The sequence below is a fragment of the Plectropomus leopardus genome, chromosome 12, assembly GCF_026936395.1.
Source record: "Plectropomus leopardus strain MGB_pleo_1.0 chromosome 12, ASM2693639v1, whole genome shotgun sequence".
Lineage (NCBI taxonomy): Eukaryota > Metazoa > Chordata > Actinopteri > Perciformes > Serranidae > Plectropomus > Plectropomus leopardus.
Window position 1 is genome coordinate 3899003 of NC_142187.1, and position 25998 is coordinate 3925000.

Here is a 25998-nt window from a genome sequence, read left to right on the forward strand (position 1 = left end):
TTCTTACCAAGTTGCTGATTGTGGGGTTAACAGAGCTGATGGCACCACATTTCACTGGAGAGTTACTTTGTATAATTCCATGTGATAAATAAATGTTTGAAGTGAATAATATTGGCAGGGCGATGCTTTACAGAGTTTTAGTTCCTTCCATTTGATACAAATAACTGTTTCCATCATTTCTATTTAAAAAAGGTGTCAGTTTTTTCTGCAGTACTCTGTTATGGCACAGGCACATTCCATTGCCTGTATAATATATATAATAATAATGTATGTGTGTGTGTGTGTGTGTGTGTATATATATATATATACTAAAGTAAAACAATTGCCATTTTCTATACATTTTCTTTGAAAAGGCAAACCCATATCTATCATGGTTTTAAAAATATATATATATATCTAATTTTACTTATTTAAATTTTTAAAAAAAGTCAATAGCAATCTATGACAAAAAGTTAGAAGAAAATTCTACATTAAATATATATAAGCTGTAAAAATGATTCATTTAAATGAATAAATTTGTATTTTCTTTGGTATTTTTGTTACATGTATGATGATTTCTGGGTACTATGTATGTTGGTGTTATCCAATGTCAAGTCTCTATCAATTTCTTTTATTATTATACAGTATATACAGTGTCTTTTTTTGTAGTTGTCCTCAAGATGTCAAATCACCCAGATCCAGCTGGCGAAAAAACTGATATAAGTCAGTGTAAGATTTGTACTCATATTTTACTGGTCTTTCCAAGAGGAAGCATCAAATTTTTCAAGACAATGAGAAAAGCACAAAGAATGAGAAATCAGCTATAAAGAGAAGAACAGTTAAGCAAAGTTTTATACACGAAACATGAAGAAAAAAGCAATGTGATGCTACAGTGGCTTACCGAACAGAAAGGTGTGTGTCATTCAGTGTCAAACAGCATGCACTTACACTGCAGTGCAGTCAAAGGAATACAAATGCAATACAATCAAATGTCAGGATGTAAGCCGTAGATCTTCATGTGAGGGAACAAACATTCTTCTCCAGAAACGCCGTCCTACTTCGTTAAATCAAAGACACAGCTCAGGCTTATGAGGACAGATTGTAGAAGAACTGAGAGTCCTCTGAGTCCATTTGAGGAGTTAGACAGCAGTTGTTTGTCTGCCTTCAGGAAGAAGCTGGCCAAAATCATCAACACGGGTGAATTTTTGTTCAAAAGTCTATATCTTCTGGAAATTAAAGGGATGGTTGTAGATTTTTGAAGTGGGTCTGTATAAGATACTCTTTTATAGTCAGTGTATTGTACGCACACTGTACAAGGGTTGATACAAAAACGTAATCTACTTTAAAAAAGGCCTCCCTAAAAAAATCAGTACCAGTCTAAGAGGATGCTATACTTAAAATATTTTCAGTCTTTTTTTCTTTGGTGCTACATTTCTCATCCACCGCTGGTCACATCAATATCAGTTTATGCTAAGTATAGTATAGTATAGTAAGTATATGTTATATTGAGAGGATTTACACTGTTTTAGCTTTCTGTCAGACAGCCTGTCCTGACTGAGAAGCTGTTAAAGCATCTCTTCCCTAACTATGCTCTGGCCATGCTATAGCCACCAAACTTCATTGTGAGAAACAGGGATTTAACATCTCGGAACATGGAGCTGCAGATCTACCATTGGTTATTTAGTTTGTGTTATTGTGTGACTTTGGTGAATCTGAACCAAGCTGTTTAAACACTGAAGTCCCACAATAACACAAACAAAATAACTGTTTGAGACAGTGGTAGGCCAGCAGCTCCAGTGTTCAGAAATGTTAAATAACTGTTTTTATCAATGGAGTTTGGCTTTGAAGAGGGCGCCATAACAGCTTCATTTTCCAGGTGGAAATCACTAATAAAGCAGTGGATATACTCCCCATATAGCAAACACTGAAACTGATATTGACTTTTTTAGGTAGGATTTTTTTTAGGTGGCTGAAATCTGTTTGTTGCTGACTCCATCCACAGCAGTTCACTGCTTCGCTTCAATGTTAGACTGCAGCCAGCTTCTCCAAACTTGTGCACACTGATATTCACTATATGTGATACACTAACTATGGAGAGGTACCCCATACAACCCCACTTCAAAAAATCAGAACTATCCCTTTAATTTTGTCAGATAAAAGTCAGATGGCACACAGGAACATTTCCAGAATGTTGCAATGTTCCTTACATAACATTTCTGTCATGAAACCTCAGTTTGTCTTTTAGGCGAGCGTTTCTGCATTATGTCCTACCATTGCTAACAAAAGTCAACCTCTGCCTCAGGATTCAGATAAACACAAGAAAAAAGTGAGCAAAGTTGCTGTGGACTGACAGCACTCAGTTCATTCTTCAAAAGCTGAACTCCCCCCTGAACTTATTTGGCAGAAACAGTTAAAGAAAAATAATGCAATCATTAAAAGTTTCAACAATCAACACTCAAAGTCATTAAGAGACACTTGTCAGATATGTAGATGCAAAAATAAATACGTGTGACGTTTCCTTTCTGTTCTGAGTCCAAATGATGCGGACAAAGTCATGGCTACATCTCCTCTACAGACAAGCAAGCCAGTCAGTGCACACACACACACACACACACACACACACACACACACACACACACACACACACACACACACACACACACACACACACACACACGCACACCAAAGTTTTCAGTCTTAAGGCTAAAATTAAACTGAACTGAAATGAATTGAAATAAGCCAAATGATTTACCCCTTGAAACCTGAGTAAATTGGCTTAATCTTTTCCAAAAACCAAGGCAAAGAACAAAATTAGCTAGGAATTAGTAAAAAAAAAAACAAAAAAAAAGAAAATTACCTGAAAATTGGCAAACAAAAATAATAATTAAAAAAAGATTTTAAAAAACTAAACAATTGAAAAACAAAAAAAACAAGAAAATCACCTGAAAAAAGTGGTAAATATGTAAATGTATTTAACTGTGAATATAATTAAATAATTATTTTCAAATATTTTTCTCTCTGTTTTTTCACTTTTTTAATTATTTATTTTTGCTCGAATTTTCAGGTAATTTTCTTGCCAGCTTTTCATAACTTGACATTTTTTTAGGACATCTTTTGCCATGTAGCTCACTGCCTTTATTGCCATGTTTTTAAAAGAAATTAATCCAATTGCTTGGGTTTCAAAGGTTTAAACGCTTGTGAAAGGCATCCATATGTAACACAAAAAAACTGATGTCAATCCCTGTCTGAAAGGGTAAAACATAAGATAGAATATAAACAGCATGGATTGTATGAGCATTGCTACAGACGTGGAGGATTATTAGGATTAATGATCATTAACAGTAACATCATTGTCTGAAATACCAGCACATTGCACAGAGGCATAAAGATATGAGTCTATAAAAATAAATAAATGTAAACAAAGTTTTAACCTTTATGAAAAAATATATGACTTAAATATGAATACATAAATATGACTGAAATTAAAAATAATTTAAATAAATAGTCAAATAAAAGCTAATGAACACACTCACTCATCCAAGGCCTGTAACGTCATGGCACCGTCCTCGCCACCATCTGAAGGCTGTCATCCTGTCACACTGTCCGTTGTAAATAAAGTTAAAATAAACCGCTCCACACCTCCACACGGGCTCTGCCACGCAGCACTGCGCCCTGTGCTTTAATCCCACACTGGAGCGCCATGGTGTCCGTTGTCCATAAAGTTTTCAAATAAACCACTCGGCACATCTCAGAGGCTCCACGGGTGGTGACCTCACTACTACTCCCTATGCTTAGAAAACTACATACATCCTAATGTCATATGTCCGTGTTGCTGCGGGGGATCAGATGAACCACTCCTTCTTGCTCTCGTCGATGGTTTCGGTGAAGGCCGGGTCGTTGACGATGATGGCCGCGTCGGCGCAGTCTGCTGACTCGGCTCCCTTGGCCTCGTTGGTGTGGTAGGAGCCTTTGTGACGGAACATGTGACGGATCACAAACACCATGATGCAGAGGACGGCGAAGATCACCATGGAGATGATGCCTGAAATCAAAACAAAGGAGCGCTTCATTTGGGAAAATCAACTGTAACGTGCAGCCTGATGTTATTAAAGCTGAACTCACAAGAGACACAGTCATCATAATGTAATTAGTAACCTCACCACGTGTCGAATCCATAGACCCTAATAAAGATGGACGGCATGACGGCTCCCAAAAAGTGAAGCCAAAACATGGCAATACAGATCATTAACCCCGCTTCTTCCATATTAGTGAATGGGACATGGGCCAAACTTAAAACTCTAAGTTCACATCAAAAACAGTGGCCAAACATTCATACACTTATTCAGAATCAGAGAATCAGAATGCTCTTTATTGTCATTATACAGTGTATAACGAGATTGGAGAGCTTCTCCATTCCTTCAGTGCACAGTGCAAAAGCTTTTTACAGAATTAAGTACGAAATAGGTAAAAAAAATAGCAATGGAATAAGAATAAAAAAGACTCTTTACTCTGTTTATCCAAGATAACGGGATAGCGGCATCATTCATTTCAGATCTGAAGATAACAAAACAATACTTTCCCACACCATGTCAGAGAAGCAGGGGAATACATCACATGCATGGGCATGGTGGTTATCTGTTTCCAGTTTTGACAAATTGATTGAGGGGAGCAGACTGATGTCCCGAGCCATCAAGTTAGCTCGACAGACAGCTGTTGTAATGTTAACATTCGTGATGTAACCTTCGCTCATTTATTCGTTTAAAAAATATTTCAGAATAGAAAGGATTACAGCACAAAACAAAGGACTTATGTACATCAGTGTCCAGGGCATCCATCAGTCAGCATGGCATGACATGTCACATGTGACGCAAGTCTTCAGCCCATCACATTTAATCTGTTACCTCCAGATCTCAAATTAATTCTGTTGTTATCTCAGGAAAACGTGTAGCGGTTTAGTGTTTTTTTATTGACAGCTGTGTGTCCCAACTGGTGTGCTCACGATCAATGGCATTGCTTGTGATTGGTTGGACGGGTGTTTGGGCAGGAATTTGATACCAATGGAAATTGTGCTGTGCCAACTCTGGTTTCAAATGATGTCACAGTTCTGTACAGTACAGTACGGGAAGTGGAGACGCGTCGTCCACCTTAATAAACAGTCCTTTGTACCTTTGTGAAGACAGCTAAGGCAAAGACAGCGCCCTTTGCGGACTGTTCCCAGCTGCAGCTCTAACACTTGGCAGTTGGAAATTAAATGAGATTTACCTCCAATGACAGCAGAGTTGCGATCCACTCCATCACCGCTGGCCGTGTCCTCATTAAAGGGGAAAACAGCTCCGGCTATGGACAAAGCAAACATTTGTTATCTGTCTGAATTCTGACATGCATTATGACTTTGGCTTGTTCTCATGTGTCCTGAAACTGTCTGGCGTGTCTGTCTGTGTCTACCTGCTTCCATGTGCCAGGGGTCACTGGCTGAGGCCATGGGAGAGATGGTCAGGGGTGAGGCTCCACAGTTGGATGGGACCAGAATGCCATGGGTGCTGACGGGTGCTGCCAGGCCCGAGCGCAGCGCAGCTTTTAACGGCGCTACGCTGTTCCACTGAACTCTTGAAAGACAGCCCACAAAGCCCGGCGTGTTGTAGCGTTCAATCAGGATGGGGTCAATCTGTCCTGTTTCTATAAGAACAACAAAACAAGGGTCTTATCTCCACTGACACTTTACGACAATCACCAAAACAAGCAAGCAACACAAACGAAACTCCTCTCAGGGCCCAGTGTTACAGTTTGTATGTATTATTTAGAATCACTGTCTCATCAGGATTTTACGGGGTTTGACCTTCTATTGTTCTGACGCAGCATAGGATAGAACACATTGGGATACGATATGATGTGATACGATTCCATACGATACCATACCATACGATACCATACCATACCATACCATACCATACAATATAATATAATGGGATGCTAGCTGATGCTATGGGATATGATGGGAAACAATACAATCCGATCTGATCCAACATGATGGGATCCAGCATGATGGAACAAGTTAAAATGCAATGGGATACAATATGATACGATGGGATATGATACGATACAATGGCATATGATGCAATACTATGGGATGTGATGGGATTAGATAAAACACAATATGATAGAATGGGATGCGATGGGATATACGTTATGTGGGTTATAATATGATAGGATATGATATGATACATTATAGATGTGACATAAGTATAAAGTGTCTTATGGATGCTCTTAACTAGTGTTTAACTAGAGGTTGACTGATTGGGCTGATAATGCATTGTAAATACCTAAACTCACCTATACATCAACAGTCAACTGTAGTAAGGACTCATAGTGTGCTATAACAGTCCATGCAGTATAATAAGTTATCATATTGTGTATCAAGTAAAGTGAGGTACATATGGGCATTGATGATAATGTGTGCTCCATCAAAATGTTTCATTGTCAGTGTTGAGTAAAGTGTTACACCTTTTCATGCATTAAAACAATCTGTGCTCTACTTTCACACTTACCAAAGACCTTTCCAAGGAAGATACTTTTGACCAGGTTGAACTGAGTGTCGGAGGCCTCAGGTAGGGTGTATGTGGACACTGGGTAGTGGTCCAGCTGGAGAATAAGGACGGAGAACAGGAACAGTAATAAATCTGAATAATAACTTTAATGTGCACTGTTGTTATCGCACTAAGAACGGTTCATCTTCCAATGTGGGCTTCAAATTTAACCTAACTTCAACTAAAAAATAAAACAAAATAAAATTCCCTTGAGTGGTTTAAGAAACAGTTTGCAAATTTGGGTAAACAATAAATTGATCTCCTCATCTATACCCTTCTACTGCATGAAAACAAGTATCAAAGGCCCCTGTTTAAAAGAAATTACAGTATGCAAAAATGTATTTAAAATAAATGCATCTACTTATTGAGAAATGTGTTGATTTGCTTTCGTTTGAAAAGCGTGGTGAGAAATAATAATAATGAATAATAATAATGTAGCTCCACCTCCATCATTCTTTGATATCATATTTCTGTACATGTGTGGTTGCAGCCAGAAACATGTAATTTAGGGGGGCTTTAGAGGTAATGGTTGTTGCATTTTGGAATTTTGGACAGAGCCAGGCTAGCTGTCTCCCCCTGTTTCCAGTCTTCATCTATGATGACTGTATCTAAACATCTCTCTCTCAGAAAAGAAGCAAATGAAACCCAAATGTTGAATTATGACTTTGACACATTCTGACACTTTTTTCTACATCTTTGCAGTACACGGTATGTAGCGACAAGAAGCACTGACCTGAAGTCGTATCTCCCTCAGGTTCCTCGTTATGTTGACAGAATGTGGCTGCCCGTTGGCCATGTTACGATGGTCAACATCAATGGTGAAAGGTTCTGTTAGTCCCCCAAGACTGTAGCGGATCTGAAGAGTGCCTGCACACACACAAAGAGAGACACACACATACTATGTTTTCAACATGGAATAATAATGAAACAGCTGACATATATGTATATATTTTTAAAGAAAATGAATTAACTTAAAATGTTGCTGAGCTCACCATTGTGTCTGAGCACCACGGCGAGGTAGTCCTGAGTTCTGGAGCTGATGTAGACCAGGATGCTGGGAGCACTGGAGGTGCTGAAGCTGAACACCAGCTCCTCGTGAGTCAGGTTAGCCTCACTAGGAACACCAACACTTGGCATGGTCTTCACCTCCTGTGGCGCAAAAGATCCCGCCTCTGACAGGAAGTCATAACGTACCAGGGTTCCTGTCTCAAAGTAGCCACCAACATCTAACACACAGAGAGGAAGGAACGGGCATTAAAGCCCCTGCAAAGTATTTACCACTGTTTGTTGCTGCTTCTAATGGAAATCAATCCTAAGCGATGTAATCTATTCTGCGGTAACATCTCTGAGTGTTGGAGGCTGTACCGTCTGTGCAGAAGGGTCCATCGTACGCAGTGAGGGAGCAGTCACACGAGTATCCGTTGTACTTCTCCACACACTTCCCTCCGTTCCTGCAGTGCATCCCGTAGCTGCTGCAGTGGCCCTGGCAGCCTGGATTAACCCCTGGAGTTACCTGTGCCCTCTCCTCCAGATCAAAGGTCACACCATTTATCCTCAGAGCCCGCATGCAGCCCAGGAAGCCCCTCTGACCACTGGAGGCCCCTGGGAAATAAGACAGGAAGCACAGCATTAGTTTGACAGAGCACCAACGTCATAGTTAACACCACAGTCATGTTTGTCATCATGAGTCTGGATGTTACAGAGAAATTGTAGTTATAAAGACATGCAAAAATAGTACTGATACACAGTTAGTTCATGTTTTGAAGTGAATCATCACATGGACCAGCATTGGGACCCTCAGATGTAGTTCAGGAACATCTACTCAGAGTCTTAATGGCACATTAAGCACTTTAAGATCTTTTCTTGGGTTGGGCCAGTCGAAAAATGTCCAAACCGCTTTGACATTAAATCATGGACTGGACCAGTATACCAAAATTTACCACTAGGGGTCACAAATTTCAGAAGACGTAGGAGGAAGGGGAGTGGCGCAAGGCTATTCTCGCACATTTTTTTATGAAAAGTAATGCACCCAAAGTCATACATATCCCACATATTTTGAAAGGCTGTGATCATGTGACAAATGCACAAGGAAACTATCTTGTGAGGTGGCTGGTTGGGGTGTTTGATAGGTCACAAAAATCTGGACTCTCCCTGGAGACGCATGCTCGGAACCTTGTAAACCTTGAGTGAACCTGAAGTCATTTTAAGGTACCTCCTCACCATGTGGTGATAAGCACTGTCGCCTGACAGCACAAAGATCCCGGGTTTGAACCCAAGGTGGGGCGACCCTGGTTAAGGGATCTCTTTCTGTATGGAGTTTGCATGTTTTCTCCATGTCTCCAGTTTCCTCCCACAGTCCAAAGACTAAATGGTGACTCTAAATTGTGTGAATGTGAGCGTGAATGGTTGTCTGTCTCTGTGTGTTAGCCCAGCGATAGTCTGGTGACCTATCCAGGGTGTATCCCAATGTGCATGTCCTAATGTAATGGGTGCATTACTTTTGTATGGTAGCCTCGGCCGTCAGTGTATGAATGTCTGCGTGAATGGGTGAATGTGAAGTGTAGTGTTAAAACTTTAAGAGTGGTCGAACAACTAGAAAAGAGCTACATAGGTCATCAGCACAGGTTGCTGATGTAGGCTACTCTTTAATTTGCCTAAACTTTAACATTTAGCCAGTTTGCATAAAATCAAACTGGTTTAAGCTCCCAAACTGGACCGGAAAACAGGTCCCAACTCTTACCTCTGCTAACACATCCTAGAGACAGGACCAAAACAAAGACAGGATGAACCCTCAAGTGGTGTACCTCATGTGTGACAGTTGTGGAGAACAGTATAGTACATACGGCATGTGTGTGTGTGTCTTACCAACATATAGCTCACTGTAGAACTCTAGTTTGGTGTGTCCCTGTGGAGGCATGGGTCTGACCTCTCTGTACTGTCCGTTAAGCTGCAGCACAGCTTCCCTGATGTTCTTCTCAGCCTCGACACGATGCCACTGGTCGTCATTGAGGGGCACGGGTGAGCGGATGCTGAGCTCCACCCGCTCACTGCCCACATCAAAAGAGAAGAGGACCACCGAGCCTCCTGGGATCAAAAAATTGGAGACAATTAAAACTGAGGTTTTCACTAAAGACAAAGTCAATCTCTGATTTCTCTATTGTTTTGAATTACTACAACCAAAATCTATGAAAAACACATGTATTTTGGGCAACTGAAGAGATTTACTCTAAGTATTTCAGCCCAGGCCCCTTAGTTTTAAAACTCCTGTTAGGGCATCTCAGGCGAGCCATATCACAAGTATCTTATAAATCACTTCTGGAAACTCTCTTTTATCAGAGGGACTATTTCTTCTTACATTAATATCTGTTTTCATTGATTAGGTTCATTATTCTATACTTGTATCTCATCCAATAGTGTTTAATTCACCACAGGAAGATTCTAAAATAGTGTTCAGTGTCCAAACACTGGGCAGGTTTCTGAAATTGGGAATATAAAATACGCCTATTGGAAACAAGTCAGTTTTCAAAAAAACTCCCATTTACCCTCTCATGAGGTGGTATTTCAGGCGATTAGAAAACAGCAATTGTGTTTTATCAACATTTGGAAAATATCACTTAAATTTTGTGCAAATCTGTATAGAAAAAACCCGCCTACAGACATACCTCTGAGTTCAATGTGAAGGAAGTCAGCAGTTCCCAGGTTCTCCAGAAAGACGCCATGAGTGGACGAGGTCTTGAAGTAGAAGGAAATGTCAGTGCTGGTTTCTCCTCTGAAGGAAGGGAAGTGGAGGTAGGAGGCAGGGCTGGTGAAGGATGCTGCGTTCCAGAAGCTCCCTTGAGAAAACAATAGTACAAGGTACAAGGTAACTTTATTGTCATTTTTCTAAAACGTAGTTTAAGTTTTGTAGATAACAAAGATAAAAATACTAATGTTTCTCTTATTATATGAAATAGGTCATTCATTCATTCATTGTCCGTAACCGCTTGTCCTCGCAAGGTTCACAGGGGGGCTGGAGCCAATCCCAGCTGTCATCAGGCAGAAATAGGTAAATATCTTAAAAATCATCTTGTAAAAGATTAGGGGAAATATATTCCATATATTTTTAGCTTCATTCACTGGTATTTAAGGTTTCTACTAAAACATGTTTACATGCTTTAATTGTCAAAAACAATTTCTTGCCGAAGTTGTGCACTCTGAAAGTAACAGCAGCAATATGTCATTATAATCTTACAGTCAAAAAAAAAGTTTAATATTAAATCTAAATGTAAAATATTATATCTAAATGTTAAATATAAATGTAAAATATTACATCTAAATGTTATAGCTAAATTTTAAATGTTAAAACTAGATGTTAAATGTTACATCCAAATGTTAAATGTTAAATCTTTAATCTAAATCTTAAATCTTTATGTCACGGTTCTAAATATTTAGCTAATATACAAAGTCACGCTGTTGCTTAGTGGAAGTACCAAAATAAGAGCTAAATGTACTGATGGTCGGTGTACATAATGGCTGATGGATTTTCATTTTGAAATGAGAAAATCAAAATCGGGAAATTAGATGTGAACTTGTAGCTCCTTGCTGCAACACTCCTGGCTTATACGGAAAATTTTTGCCACAACCCAGCAAGGGCTGTAACAGCGAGGGGCAGCGCTGGGTCTAACCCTGGGAGTTGAGGTTGCGCTGGCTTTATTCATGCGCCTAAACCACTGTAACTTTATGTTAAGTACGTATATTCATGTTAAGTACATAACGTGATTTGTGGGGTCCTGTAGGATATAATACAAACTGTTATGTGATAATACATTGGTGTTTGTGTGTTGAGTGTGTGTGTGTGTGTGTGTGTGTGTGTGTGTGTGTGTGTGTGTGCGTGTGCGAGCCACTCACGGTCCCCTTGGCATCGGAGTGGTCCTATCGTCACTTTGGCCTCAGATCCAGCTCTGCTTCTATCACCTACCACAACCTGACTGACTGGCAAATGGTCTTTATACACCAGCAGGCCTGAATCCTCCCTCCTACACACACACACACACACACACACACACACACACACACAGACAAATATCCATCAGTTAAGTCAAGTTCATATTACACTAATATCTGAGGCATTATTAGATTGATTTTCCAAGTCAAAAAATCATGTCTTGCAGCCTGGCTGTTCTGGCTTGACTGGTGACAGTGATAAATGTGAGCACACAGTAACACCAGCAGACACAGCTCTGTAATGAAGTCCTCTGGGACAGCAGCACGAGCAGCCAGTCACTCAGAGTCAGTGGTGGACAAAGTACACAACTCTTTTACCTGAGCTACTATATATATCACTGTAAAACAAGTGAAAGTTGCTGAGTCAAATTATTACTTGAATTACAGTACAGAAGTACTTGCTTTTAAAAATACTTAAGTACTCAAAGTACTGTCAAAACAAATCTCTACACACTGCTGTATATTGTCACAGTGCATTTACAGAAGCTATTGAGGCTATAATGAAGTTTGTGCGCAGTAAACTGCGTAAACATTTAAAACAAATTATTATTCAGCTCAAAAACTTCAAAGCTTCAAATCTTCATTTCCACCTGCTGCTGTAGCCATTACTAACACCGCCAACTGATATTGACTTTAGTATTTTAGAAAAGAAAAAAAATCATCTGCTGACTTCAAAGCAAATATTATGAGTAAATAGAGCCTTTATATAATTGGAGTGGAGTCACAAGTACAATATTTGTCTTTCAAATGTAGCAGAGTCAAAGTAACAAGTTTCCAAAAATACTAATACTCATCTTAAGTACGGATACTCAAAAACTGTACTTAAGTACAGTATTTGAATAAATGTACACCGTTATTGTCCATCACTGCACAGATTCTATAAATAAACTATATTCATAATATAACCTAATATTTGACAGTTAACTGACTAATTATCGTTTAAATACCTACTGCATTATTAAAGTGTGCATATCAAGAATTATTGTGAGGAAGGAAATCAAGAAAAGAATAATTTCCTTCATCTATTAAAGTTTTATTTCCATCCCAATTATCCTACAGAAAGTGCTAATTGCTTCATCACAGAATTTATATCTTCACTTGATAAAAGTGATGTGGACATTGGGGCCTTTTTAGGGGTATTTGAGACTTCGAAACATAATATTATTCTTCATAAACATCCACATTTAGTTCTCTGACAAAACCCAGTGTACCACTTGTAGATATAAAACATGATTGTTCTATGTCTAACAAAAATTGATAAACCCATCGAGAAGGCTGAGGCTGAGCAAGACTGTAAAAAAAACCAGCAAAACTATGTCAAAAGATCCGCTTACAAGCCCTCACACTATGCAAAATAATCAACTTTGTGTGCGTTAACTTTAGCTTTGGCAGAGCTCATGCGTGTGCTCAGGTACACTCAGGAAGCTGCTCGTAGGCAGAAGCGTTTTCTATTGTTGTGATGTTTTAGGGAAAATGCTCGTGTTTGGGAATTACTGAGTATACAGTGGGATGAATGAGACCTGGACATTACTGCAGGAGATGGTAAACAGATGTTTGGATATAGTTTTGTTGTTATTCAATGTGGTTATTTCAATTCATGAAGAATGTTCACCTTTTTTGGATTTTTTTTGTTCACTGTGGAGAAATGCAACAAGTTTTCTTCACAAATTCATGGTAACTGGGTGAGTAATTGATAGACAAATTTCCGTTTTAGGGGCAAAGTTTCCAGTTCTGCTGTCTGTCACGGCTGCTTTGATGAAGGAAATAACTATAATTCAATGTGAATATTCAAACTGCAACTTTAATGAGTTTAAACTAAGCTGCTGAGCAGAGGTCCACTCACCAGGAGCGCTGGTCAGCGTCACAGTTGCAGTAGTGTTTGGGGTCCGTACAGTTGTGTTCGATACCGCAGGAACACTTCTGTATCCCTGGCCCTGAGCCGCCCCAGTAAGAATGCCTCTCATTGGCTCTTCCTACCCACCAGGTGAACGGGACGCCATCTGGAAGTCAAAGCAACAGCATGAAGTCAGTTTACTTTCAATTTCAGTAGATCAGTTCTTAAGTCAGGCAACATGCTGAGTGAGGTGTTACCTGGAGTGTTGAGCAGACGAGACATCTTGCAGGCGTAGGCAACAAACTGGTCACAGTACTCTGCACTGCTGGTGACCGACAACATCTGGAAACACACACAGGAAGGAGACAGAGGGAACTTCTTTTTGTGTGTTTTTTTACTGTATGCAGAAAAATCTTCATTTTAGTTTATGATTTTTTTTAGTGGCAATTATTTGCAGTTAATTACAATCCATAACATAAAAGACTTTTGATCAACCTTTAGATGTACTAGCATCACAGCAGTACAATTTCCATGTCATAATACAGTCAGTTTCTTGTTAATTGTTGTCATTATATTGTGATACTTTTCATCTCACATCAAAGCTTTTTCATGTTATAATGTCATGTTTTTTTTTATTATTAATACATACCAAAAAACAGTTTTGATAAGTAACTTTTCTTGTTATATTAATAAGTCTTTTCTTTATTATACAATGCCTAGTTATCTTGATATATGTGGGTGCAAGCCGTAGAGCATGCATGTCCAAAGTTCGACCCAGGGGCAGATTGTGGGCCTGGAACCAATTTTAAATAGCCCTTGGTTTGATTTTCAAAATACAGTGTGTGATTCACTTGGCGGCCAATGGCTTTTTTTGTTTTGAAATGAGAAAACTTGCAGGACGTGAACTCCTGCAGGTCAAATTTAGTGTGTAGTCATTGTGTACCTGTTCATCAGTCACATTGTAAATGATCTGCAGCACTGCCTTCCCCTCCTGGTCTGCACTGGTGACCGATGTCTGAGGAGACAGGTTGTTCTTCAGCGTGGTCCAAACTTTTTCCTCTGAAATAGCAGAAAAATTCACATCAACATCAACGGTCTTCATACAGATTGCCATGACAAAATTAAACAGATTGACTTTTCACCCTTCTCACAGTGACATCTCACCTGTCATGTCACAGCTGACTCTGAAGGGGGTGATAGGTCCACTGCCGTCTGGGTCAATCCAGTAGTTCCCTGAGCTCTTCCCCTGGTGTTTATACTCCTCACAGGACTGCTGATACATCGCTACAGAGGACACACACAGCTCAGCAGACACAAAGCTGAGTGGGTGTGTGTGTGTGTGTGTCTGTGTGTGTGTGTGTGTGTGTGTGTGTGTGTGTGTGTGTGTGTGTGTGTGTGTGTGTGTGGTCTTGTAACTGCTAAATAGTGAGGACTGAAACATGTTTATAACCAGCAGAGTGGGGACAGTTATGGAAAAGGAGGACATTTTGGCCAGTCTTTACTTCTTAACAAAGGCCAGTCTTGTTTTTAAGGTTCAGGTTCAGTAAGATTTAGGTCAGTCAGTCCCTTTTGGATTTTGCAAGCTGTAACGCCTCATTTCATGGCAGCTTTTCTACAAAGTTGCGCTGCATGTTACATTGTTTATAGATGTTTTTTGCAAGGACATGGTTAAGGTAAATGAAAATTGCAAAAGTAATTGTGATGCAGTCTTGGATTCTGAGCTTATTATTATAAGCATTCAGTGTTTTCCACAGAATTAGAATCTATTTGGGATGGGGACAGAGATTGCAGCAACAGCTGATCATCAACAATCGGCTGTTAATGTCGTTTAACACAGGGCTGAAGAATTGTCTCAGTAAAGCGCTCTCCTCCTGCTTTGTCTGACCAGTGAGCACGAGCTAAGACCACAGCGTCGGGTCGGTTGTCATTTAGCTGTGATGGTTGGGGTTAAGGTACGAGGCTAGACAATACATTATGGTATAGTACCTTTGGAACCACAAGTACCACCTACGAAAAGGTAGCTAGACCCTGGATCTGTTTAATATTTCTACTGCAGACAGTACTCTTACATGTGGGAGGGTGAACGGACTGCAGGGTTTCTAGCTCCACCTTTTAGTATCGGATCAGTGTGCCCGATACCCCAAGCAGAGGGGTGACTGAAAATGGGGATGATTTCAAAGGCACTAAAGGTACCATCCACGTTTTCACAATGGAAACGCCAAAATAATGTGTGCTGATATGAGGCCTACCAACTTGCTGATGGAAAGGCTCCAAATGTCAAAGAGGGTCCATACAGAGAGAGAAGTAGAGGGAAGTGTATGTGTGTGTGTGTGTGTGTGTGTGTGTGTGTGTGTGTGTGTGTGTGTGTGTGTGTGTGTGTGTGTGTGTGTGCTTACAGGTATGGCAGGTAGCTCCAGTGTATCCAGTTCCACTACAGTTGCAGCTGAATGTGTCCCAGGTCTGAGAGCAGCGCCCGCCGTGCTCACAGTGATTAGGGACACACCTGACAGGACGCACAGAGGGACAGGGGGCGGACACAAATAAGAACACTGGCAGAACACAGCAGAGACCTATGTCTAACCCACAGTACTTACTGAGCCTGTGCTTTCTCTTCTGTCATGACAATCTTAATGCTGTGATTGTGACTGAGTTGTATACCTGTCTATAATGGCACACATATCCAGGCTGACATTTTCAAAGGTTCCAATAAGGCCCTGCTCCACAGCTCTGAGGTCAGCTGGATGGTCGTCTATGTGGATCATCTGCATGCAGCCCTGGAAGGAGCGCTGAAGTGTTCGGGTGTTGGGGTGCAGGAAGTTGCCTGGAGGCAAGTGGAGGAGGTCAAAGGTCATTATAGGGAGCACTGAAGAAGTACTGATTAACCTCTGTGCTGTTGTTGACTCTGTACAATCCCTGTAGTCCTCATGGCTGTAGCTGGGATTTTAGAAATACTGAGGTCTAAGCCTCCCTCCCTCAGAAAAATTGAGCCATCAGTTCAAAAGTTGAGCGGATCATCTGGAAGTTTTGAATCCACAATTCCTCTGTGAAATCGTGGACTGTCACCTCCCAGAAATCCCTCATATGTGGCCGCTTCCATGTATCAGGGGCTCCCCTTTCCATTATCGCTCACATAACACGCCTACATGACCTTGGATTGGAATTAATGACGGCTAGTGCAGTGGCTGCAATAGAAATGCAGATGCTAATGTTTTGAACATCCATCACTATGCTTCTTGGAATGTCATCACCAGAGGAGAAGTCGCAGAACATCACTCAAACAATTTTGTTTAATCATCATTTGAAAATATTGCTTAACTGTTGTGCAAATATGTTATGGAAACCTGCCTAGTGTGATGACACACTTAAAATACTTTGATTTAAAACTGGCTGAATTTCATGTTTCAGTGCCTGAAAAAAAACATGTAACTGCCACCTGAAATATACATGTTCCTTTAGATGGTTTGTTATGTTTTTGGGCAATCACCTCCAAAGTAGTAGGTTCCCCCAGTCTGGATCTGGACAGGAATGGCTGTTCTGACTGTGGACGCCTCGTCTCCGTCCACTGTCAGCATAGCATAATTCTCCAGAGCATTCAGATGGACGCTGTGCCACAGGCCATCATTCAGACCTGAACCTGCAGCCAAAAACACACTTCAGTCCATAAACTTAAACATAAAATAGAACTGAACTAAGCAGCAAAATAAAAATGAATCAAAAAGTGATTAAATTAATTGATGAGCTCCTGAACTTCCATTCTGAAGATTCATGAGCTGAGCTCACCTGATGAGATATCGATGCGGGTGTTCTTGCTCTGTGTCACATTAATATAGACGGTGACCTTGCCCTCCGTCAGTCCCACCTCCACCCAGCCGTCAGCCAACACTGTGAACATCAGCAGGCCGTTGGGGTTCCACGTCCTGAAGGACAGACTGACTGACAGAGTGTCGCTGTCACTCTGACCTGGCAGGCGCAGGAAGGACGTGGAGTTGAAGAAAACGGAGAAGGAGTTGGACTCGGCACACGAAAATGTCAGATTACGCTACAGCAGAAGAGAGAGAGAGAAAACAGATTTGTCATTTCTGAGCTAAAACATTTTCAGAAGCAATAATCGAACAGAGTCATTTGATCCGAGTGTGACTTTTGTTAATAGATTGACAGTCCTTAAATAAATAAATAAATAAATAAATAAATAAATAAAATAATTATTTCTGAAATGTAATTTTTTTGTTGTTGTTACAGGTTAAGTTACAGGCTCAAAAACTCAATTTAGAGGTATAGCTTTTTGAATTAAAGTGTTTTAAAGTAGTTTTTAACTCAAATGAAAATGACATAAGCTATGTCTCCTAAACACAAACACACACACTGAGAGCCAGTGAGAGTTGTCTTACAAAGCTGGACGTGTCCACCTTCTTCCTGCGGACCAGGTTGGTGATGTTGTCTCCATTGTAAGTGATTCCCTCCATGCAGCCCACAAAGTTGTCTCTGCCTCCAAAGCTCGGCTTTGCAGATACAGGCAGCCCTCCGAAACTGATCTGAGGACACACAGCAGAGCAACATGAATTCACTGACACTGATCCTGCTGGACCATAGATGTTTAGAGCTGACTCTCTGCCTGAACCCGACTGGGCCTGACCCAACTCACCGGGTTCAGTTTGGGCTCACAACAAGGTACAAGAATGAGCTGCTCCTCTAATTACCTACACAGCTCCCACAGTGACACTGCGATGTATGCGTGTCCTTGTCTCTCCATGTCCTCTCCATGCTGCATAAAACACTCCACCATAATCAGCTGTTTTTCTTATGAATCTCAAGTAAAGATTATTTTTTTTCTATTTGGACCCGAGTGAAGTATATTATATCTAAGTATATCTATATTTAATCCTCTGAAACCTGGGCAATTTAGTATGATTTCTGTATGAAATATGAGAAGAAAACAATGAGCAACTTAAGAAGCAATTACCCAAAATTAGCAAGAACTTAGTAAAATTAGTAAAAAACAAACAAAACTTTTTTTTAAAAAAAAAAAGTAAAAGAAAGCAAAAAACTACTACAACTACCTCAAAAATACAAAAAAATTACATGACCTGGAAAATTGCTTAAAATATAATAATTCTGTAAAATAATTTAACATATATAGTTACAGTAATTATAAATATAGTTCTCTGGACATATATCCCTAGCTTAGAAAAAATCAAATCTACTGATTTCTTGCAATGTCTGTCACACAGGAATGACAGCCCGTAGGAAGATACCAGTGGGGCATCGTGAGTGTTGCAGGAATGTGAGCCTAAATGGTGGAAATGCCTGACAATGTGACCTGAAGGGAGTGCTTACCTCATAGTCCAGGTCCAGGTGGTCAAACTCTCCATTGGTCCTGAACTGCTGAGTGTGATGGTCCAGAGTGAAGTTGACGTTCCTCCGGTATCGCTCTATGACAACTGAGTGCCAGTGGTCGTCATCCAGTAAGCTCCCACTGTTCACTGAGGTGTGACCCTGAATGGAGCCGTACTGGTTACTGCCTGGAGACAACAGCAGAGCACACACACGAAAAGGACGGAAAGGTTATAGTGCTATCAACAGAGGAGGAGAAACTGTCTGTGGAGAACCCTGACTGTATGGACGTCTACCTAAGTTGATGCTTAGCTGCAGTCGGGCCCTGCGGAGCTCCAGGGAGATGTAGTCTCCCTGCTGTCCCTCCCCGTGGAGCAGGACCCCATCTCCAGCTGTGGTCCTGAACTTCAGAGATATGACGTCCTTCACAATCTTTATCTTCTTACTCCTGAAGCGATAGGAGATGACGCCATGGCCATCGAAACTGATCACATCTGCCCCTGGAGGACAAAAAAATAAAGAACAGATTCTGGGTCCAGTGCCTGTGCCTGTGTACTTGACCCTGTGAAGTTACAAGCAGCTTATTCATGGTGCCACACTCTCGCAGTGCAGAGCGTACTCTGGGCACAGGCGGAGCAGCAGAACTTCAGGTGCAATGAAAGTGAAACTTAACTTTGAGACGCAGGAGAATGAAAAGTTAAGTTTCACTTCAAGTTTCACCTGAAGTTCTGCTGAGTACGCTGAGTACGCTCTGCACTGCGAGAGTGTGGCACAATGAATAACAAAGCTCTCTGTATATTTCCTGATGAACAGTCCTGCTCTAAAAACAGAAAATCTATGTGTGGGTGTAATGCTTTTATTGTGATGACCACCACAAATAAATTAATATGAGGCCCTTGAGATCTATCATTTCATTTTCAAGGGTTTCCCAAAAACAAATACTAAAATGAACTACACAAAACAAATCACAAACAAACTTATGCTAAATACACTATAATAAAAATGAGGACAAATATGCATGGATAAAGCCTTTAAGCCCTCAACATCCACATTTTTCCTACCAATTTATCATTTAGGGATAATAAAGAGGAGCTGATCAGAGCATCTTCATGAGGAAGTGTAAGCAGCAAAAAACTGTTAAAGCAATAAAGATGGTTAAGATGAATACACCTGATACCAAGTTGACACAAGTGAAGTTGTCCTTTTATATTAAGAGTGAGCCATTTGAGTGTATCAGCACTGGTTCTGTCATCTTGCAGAGCTGTGAGCGGAGCTCTTCCAAAAACTGGTGAATCATGGAAATGATCTCACACTGGGAGGAGCTCTGAGACGAAAAGCCAAGGACACTATATCCCTCTGCTGACTCAGGTACTCATAGGAAGTGGAGATTTGGTGTGTAAAAGTCTGTTTTCTTTTAATTTACCTAAACACAGCTGAATCCCTAACATTAACAGTTCATATTGTATGATGCTCAATGTGACCCTGTGCTGGGCAATGAGGAGAAAATCCAATATCACAATATTTTTTTTTTCTAATGATTTGATTTGACCTGATTAGATAGACCTGTTTGATTGATAGCCATCTGACTTTTCTCTGGGCCTTGTTGTACCTTTAAGGGTGCTAATGACTGCACCTTCATCTTTATTTGTGAACCCACTTCCTGCTTAACAGCATACTACATTCACTATTTATTCAATGTAAAAGTTTGAATTTGAAAGTTGTGTCTTGACACTTGATGGTGATGATGCAAAATGTTAGAGTCTTAACTCCAGCCTGTTGCTTGAGTCTTTAATCTCACATCCTCATCTGACTGTGACTAATCATCTTTTTCAAATTAATTAATCTCATGATTTTTTCTGTTTTTCCAATTGTGAAGTGCTACTCTGAATAACTGTCACGAAGCAAATGTGCATTGTGATTTATCAGTCAATCAGTGGTTGTGACCACAGAGGCTCAGAATCAGGTTTCCCTCTCTTGTTCTCACAGTAGGAGCAGCCGTAGAGCTCCAGTCGCACTCCGATGCGTCCCTCCCTGCTCCAGTCCACTGGGATGAAGCGGATGTAGCGAGCCAGGATGGCATGCTGCAGGTCATGGCGAACAGCTCCTTCACTGTTCACGTTCCCCTCAAACGTCTGAAACACACAGAAACAAACAAGCTGCAGCATTCTGGCCGGAGGAGCGTCATAGTCATCATAAGCATGATCTAACTAAAATAAAAGGAGTTTCTGTTTGTTTTTATGTTTGTCCTTCAATTTTCTCGACAACTGTTCATCCGATCAATTCTCCAGATCTATGAGACATATTTATTATTTACACAGTGCCTTATCTAAACAATGTAGTGTATTAAAAGATGACCCCATTAAGCGTTACACAACCCAATGGCATGCTGGGTACGACCTACTCTTCATCACTAGCTACAGCAAATGTAAGAACAGATGAAGAAAGAGAGACCAGAGAGACCAGAGATGGTACATTGTGGTAAACTCAAACATTTCAAGCATCTGAGATGGAATATTCAGAATGAATGTTTTTGTTGTTTGTTTTTCTGACCCACGATACCTTTGATCATACCTTTTCTTTCTCTGTAATAAAAAAATATAAGTTTTGAACCAGCTGCAGAGTTGATGCAGGAAACTGTACAGAAATTCCGCTCCTCTGCACTTTGCTTTTTTTTTTCTTAAGATTAGTTTTTGAGATTTTTGCTTTTATTTGATAGGATGGCTTCAGCATGAAAGGGGGAGGGGGGATGGCATGCAGCAATGAGCTGAAGCTGAAATCAAACCTGCTAGTTTGGGCTCGTTGTTTGGAGGTGCACTTAGCAGCTAGTTTCCAGGCTTTGCACTCACAGATGCACTCCAAAGTACTGAAATTTAGCATTTCTGCTTTTCCTGTTTACACTGTAATAACTATAGTGGGCAAAATCTGAAGATATGTCGGAAGTAAAACAAAGTTATTTATGGACATCTGAGAGTCCATCAGTGTTTCTGAAGAGCCTAAGCTGCACTGACTCTGGCTATACATGAGTGACAACTTTGGGGGGTGTTGACACAAAAGGCATCAAGTTCGTTCAAAGGGTTTAAGTGAACATTTGCAAAAGATGAGGTGACATCACAAAACCAGACACAAGATTCTTCCTCACCCAAATATTTCCATCCTGTAGATACGGCCTCCAGTTTTTCTGCGTGTCACTGTAAAGCAGCCGATACTTGCTGGTCCAATCAGAGCTACTGTAGCGGCCCTGGGTCACTATGGCAACCACCTGCTTCCTAGAACCCAGGTCCACCTGTAACCACTGGTAACGATCTGTATCCAAGGGGGACCAGCCTCCAGCACCTAGTTTGTGGGTGTTGTAGAGCGGACAGGGTGAAAGATTGGAGGAAGGGAAAAGATAAAGAGCTGAAAAATGGATTTCAACATTTGAAACAAAATTATAATGTTTTAGTTTTATTATGATGAGGCAGAGTTGTGTACGTAGAGTTTCTTTATGATGGACGATGTCACTGGAGGGAGTTCAGCAAGTACAGTCATCTAAACAGAGTAACTGTATGGCTTGCAAGCTTTGTTCTATTATTATCTGGAGACGTTTCCATGTGAAAGCTCCAATCACAAAGGCATACCTTGTTTGCGGTTGAGTTTGGCATAACCAGCTCCATAAGCTCGGCCATACACTGATGAACTGGTGAAGGAGCTGTAGGGAAGGGGAGTGGCTAAGCTGTCCTCACACTTCCCTAAATGACAAAGACAAAAAACAGACACAAAGTTCAGCTCATCATCACAAATAAAGTCTGCATTGCTAGGCAACAGCTTGTTTACTTCCTGCCAGCTGATGTCATTTGCATACACTGCACAACATTCCAACCAGAAATACAGAGACCCAATGAGAATGACTGCAATTCTGAAACTGTACAGTATATTCTGATTTCTTACTCATATTTTTGAAAATGAGGAACAGCATTACAGCTGTACTCAACAAAACACTTAACACTCTGTGTTTAAAGTCAAATGTGTTCAAGTTTATGGTAGAATTGAACATTGCATAAATAATCTATAAAGCAAAGAAAAATTTACTACTAAGTAGGACACAGAAAACATTTGACAGGGAGGGTGGTTATAATTTCACAGGAAAGTATAATTTAAAGTAGCATTGTGTTACATTTATGAAGTATTTCTGAGTATATTTCACTCTGTGGGGTGAAACTGTGGAATGATTTAAATGTGGAACTCAAGCACAAAGCAGAAATATTACTCAAGTCAGAAAAGGCACAAAAAATGTATTTTCCATAAGTATAAGAGGGCTGCAATCAGTTAAGCTTTAGTTTACTGACACTGTATGATAAACATGTAATATACAGAATTTGGATAATCATTCATAAACTCTATACATGTATGTGTGCATATTAAGTTATATATGTAGTCTATGCATATGTTTGTTAGGACTGTGCATCTTCACTGGTCTCACGATTTGATTTGGTTACAATTATTATGTCAATGACTCAGTCCTTTTAAGTTTACTTTTTGGGCATTTTTATTATTGGAAAGGACAGAGAGACAGTGTGAAGGGGGAGAGAGAGGGGATGACATGCAGCAAAGGGCCGTAAACCAGAACCTACAACCGCTGCGGCGAGGACATACATGGGGCACCAGCTCCATCCACTGAGCCACCAGGCGCCCCGTCAGTGACTCAGTTCTATTCGATTTCATTCGGGTTCACGATGCATCACGATGTATTGCATCCTCAATTTTCTATATTGATGCACATGTCATCTTTTTCATCAAGAAATATTTTATAATCCAGCCGCAGCCAGAAAAATCAGCAAACAAGGTTATGTGGCTATAATCTACAATTCTACAATTTCATTTAGCAGACGCTTTTATCCAAAGCGACGTACAACACAAGCAAGAATTTAGACTTAAGGAAAAAACCCTTAGTAAGTGCAAAAAGTGCTTCAGGTGTGATTGGTCACAGGTATTGCCATCTAGTGGCAGAAGAAGTCTAGCCCTACCCCCCCCTTTTTTTTTTTTTTTTTGAAACCAAAGTAATAACCAGTAGCAATCTCAGCATCTGAGATTCAACAATCTCAGTATCACTACTTACGATGACAGTCAACATACAACATCACACAACTTTGTCAGTGCTAGATAATCATTAGGTGCTGGGTTTTGGACCTTTTGACTTAATTTACCCCAAAGGGCGAAGAGGAGAAGAGTCAGGTTAAGTGCCTAGGTGTTCTCGGAACAAATGAGTTTTCAATTGTCTCTTAAAGGTGGAAAGGGACTCAGCAGAACGCACAGAGTTTGGAAGTTTGTTCCACCATTTGGGAACAACAGAAGAGAAGAGTCTGGCTAGAGATTTAGAGCCGTGCTGGGCTGGAAGCACCAGGCGTCTTTCGCATGCAGAGCGTAGTGGGCGAGAAGGAGAATAGACCTGGATCAGGGATTCCAGGTAGGCTGGAGCAGTTCTTGTGATTGTTTTGTAAGCCAAGAGAAGAGCTTTGAATTTGATTCTGGCTGCCACTGGAAGTCACCACAATTAAGTCACCACATCTATGCAGAATCGTCCTTGTCTGCATCACGATGCATCGTAGCAACGATTAATGTCAACAACCCTAATGTTTGTGTATATGTGTATGTAAGGTAAAGTTTATGAATTAATCAAAAACACAAGGGGACTGTGCGAACAGTCAGCGACCTCTATAGAGACCTTTAAGTCACATCTGGAGACCTATCTTTAAGTGTTTAAGTGTTTTCATGTGTGATTCATGTACTCTATGTGATGCTGCTTATTGATTTTCTTCATGCAGTTTTTCTCCTGGTTTTATGTTATTGCTGTATTGTTGTTTCTTTCTGCAAAGCACTTAGTAACCTAAGCAGAGAAGGATTAGGAATAAGTAAGTGTGACCTTTCTACACTCCTCTTTGAACATGTAAGATTTGCATTGTTTATGAGAAATTATTCATTTAGAGTTTTGTGGAGGTTTGTTGTTCATTTAAATGTTATTAGTTTGTTTTGATCTCTTTTTTTAGTTAATTAAGTAAAATTTATCAATCAAAAAACACTATTCTTTTCCAAAGGCCAAAATCTATAAAAATTGATAAAAAAAAAAAAAAAAAAGGCCATCAGCAGTCTGGCTGTAAACTGCTTTTTTAAAAACACACATTTAGACACATTCTTAGCATACGGCTGTGAATGTGTCTTTGTTCTCCACACATTCATCAGAATTATTATCAGATGGAGTTTTGGGGCGGGGGAGGGGTCACCGCTCTGTTGTATGCGCGTGTGTGTGTGTGTGTGTGTGTGTGTGTGTGTGTGTGTGTGTGTGTGTGTGTGTGTGTGTGTGTGTGTGTGTGACAGGTGCGAGGTATGGTAATGAGTCTCCTCATATGCATTACAAAACAACAAGCCAAGCACATATCACGCAGTTTAAAAGAACAAGAAAGAGATCTCTCGACAGAGAACCTAGACAGTAACCTCAACACACAGCTTGTCTCTGAGGAAAGTACTTCTTGTTAGGACATTTGAACAATACTGTCCCTTTTGGGCCTGTTAGTATTGTACGATTCTGCAAAACCCCAAATTATATTTAAGGATGATTTTTTTTAAACATCCATTGACAATGTTTTTGATAATTTAGATCTCTTGGGTCTATATTAAAAGCTTCATTCTTTTAAAATAATATGACTTTTATGATATTTTGTCTTTTACTTCTTTCGTCATAAACAGGCTTATATAGGAGTTCAAAAGTGAACTTGTTTCAGAGTATATGTAAACTGATACCAAAGCAGAAATTCTGAGTGTTTGCAGCATCTAGAACACACAGATAATAAGTGAAAAAGTGGACACTGCTCAGGTTTGTTTTGAATTTTCAGGTTCTTCATTCCTACTACAAACGTTGTCACCATTAAAAGCGTTTGTAGCTGAACTAAAGCAGCTCACCACAGCCCTCTGTGCGCCATGATGGAGCAAACAACAGACTGTTTACAGCTGCCTTTCAGATCAACATGCTGTGATTTGGGTGAAACATCATTTTTATTTCTTTGAGGCGGCTTCCTTTCCACAAATCAGACATGACAGCGATTTAAGTTGTTACTGTGGTTAATTATTAGTTCTTCTACATGAGGGATGAGCCAGGTGTTTCCCATCATGCCCTGCACTTTCGTTGTGGGTAAAGTACATGAAAGCATAAAGAGAACCGGATACAGTGTTGGAGACGGGACCTTGTTTATTACTATTAACGTTCTGAGATCTAAGCAATTTTTGACAATTTTTGGCCCGCCTGTATTTATTGTG

At 40.3% G+C, this 25998-nt stretch overlaps 1 protein-coding gene across 1 annotated transcript in view; it reads right to left on the reverse strand.

The window, feature by feature from the left end:
- Positions 1 to 709: 709 nt before the first annotated feature.
- The window catches only part of cntnap2b (contactin associated protein 2b), a 35041-nt gene continuing 9752 nt past the window's right edge, over positions 710 to 25998 (reverse strand). The window contains exons 2-25 of the mRNA XM_042498248.2: positions 22329 to 22439; positions 21851 to 22044; positions 20696 to 20843; positions 19008 to 19211; positions 18715 to 18899; positions 17769 to 17912; positions 17161 to 17419; positions 16865 to 17014; positions 16039 to 16201; positions 15777 to 15883; positions 14545 to 14664; positions 14324 to 14439; positions 13638 to 13722; positions 13390 to 13546; positions 11451 to 11578; positions 10226 to 10396; positions 9429 to 9647; positions 7929 to 8165; positions 7556 to 7789; positions 7297 to 7430; positions 6525 to 6618; positions 5425 to 5655; positions 5242 to 5316; positions 710 to 4021 (exon numbers count right to left, since the gene is read on the reverse strand). Coding sequence (XP_042354182.2) covers positions 3822 to 4021; positions 5242 to 5316; positions 5425 to 5655; positions 6525 to 6618; positions 7297 to 7430; positions 7556 to 7789; positions 7929 to 8165; positions 9429 to 9647; positions 10226 to 10396; positions 11451 to 11578; positions 13390 to 13546; positions 13638 to 13722; positions 14324 to 14439; positions 14545 to 14664; positions 15777 to 15883; positions 16039 to 16201; positions 16865 to 17014; positions 17161 to 17419; positions 17769 to 17912; positions 18715 to 18899; positions 19008 to 19211; positions 20696 to 20843; positions 21851 to 22044; positions 22329 to 22439 — 3866 coding nt within the window. The 3' untranslated portion in view covers positions 710 to 3821. The remainder of the gene's footprint in view (positions 4022 to 5241; positions 5317 to 5424; positions 5656 to 6524; positions 6619 to 7296; positions 7431 to 7555; positions 7790 to 7928; positions 8166 to 9428; positions 9648 to 10225; positions 10397 to 11450; positions 11579 to 13389; positions 13547 to 13637; positions 13723 to 14323; positions 14440 to 14544; positions 14665 to 15776; positions 15884 to 16038; positions 16202 to 16864; positions 17015 to 17160; positions 17420 to 17768; positions 17913 to 18714; positions 18900 to 19007; positions 19212 to 20695; positions 20844 to 21850; positions 22045 to 22328; positions 22440 to 25998) is intronic.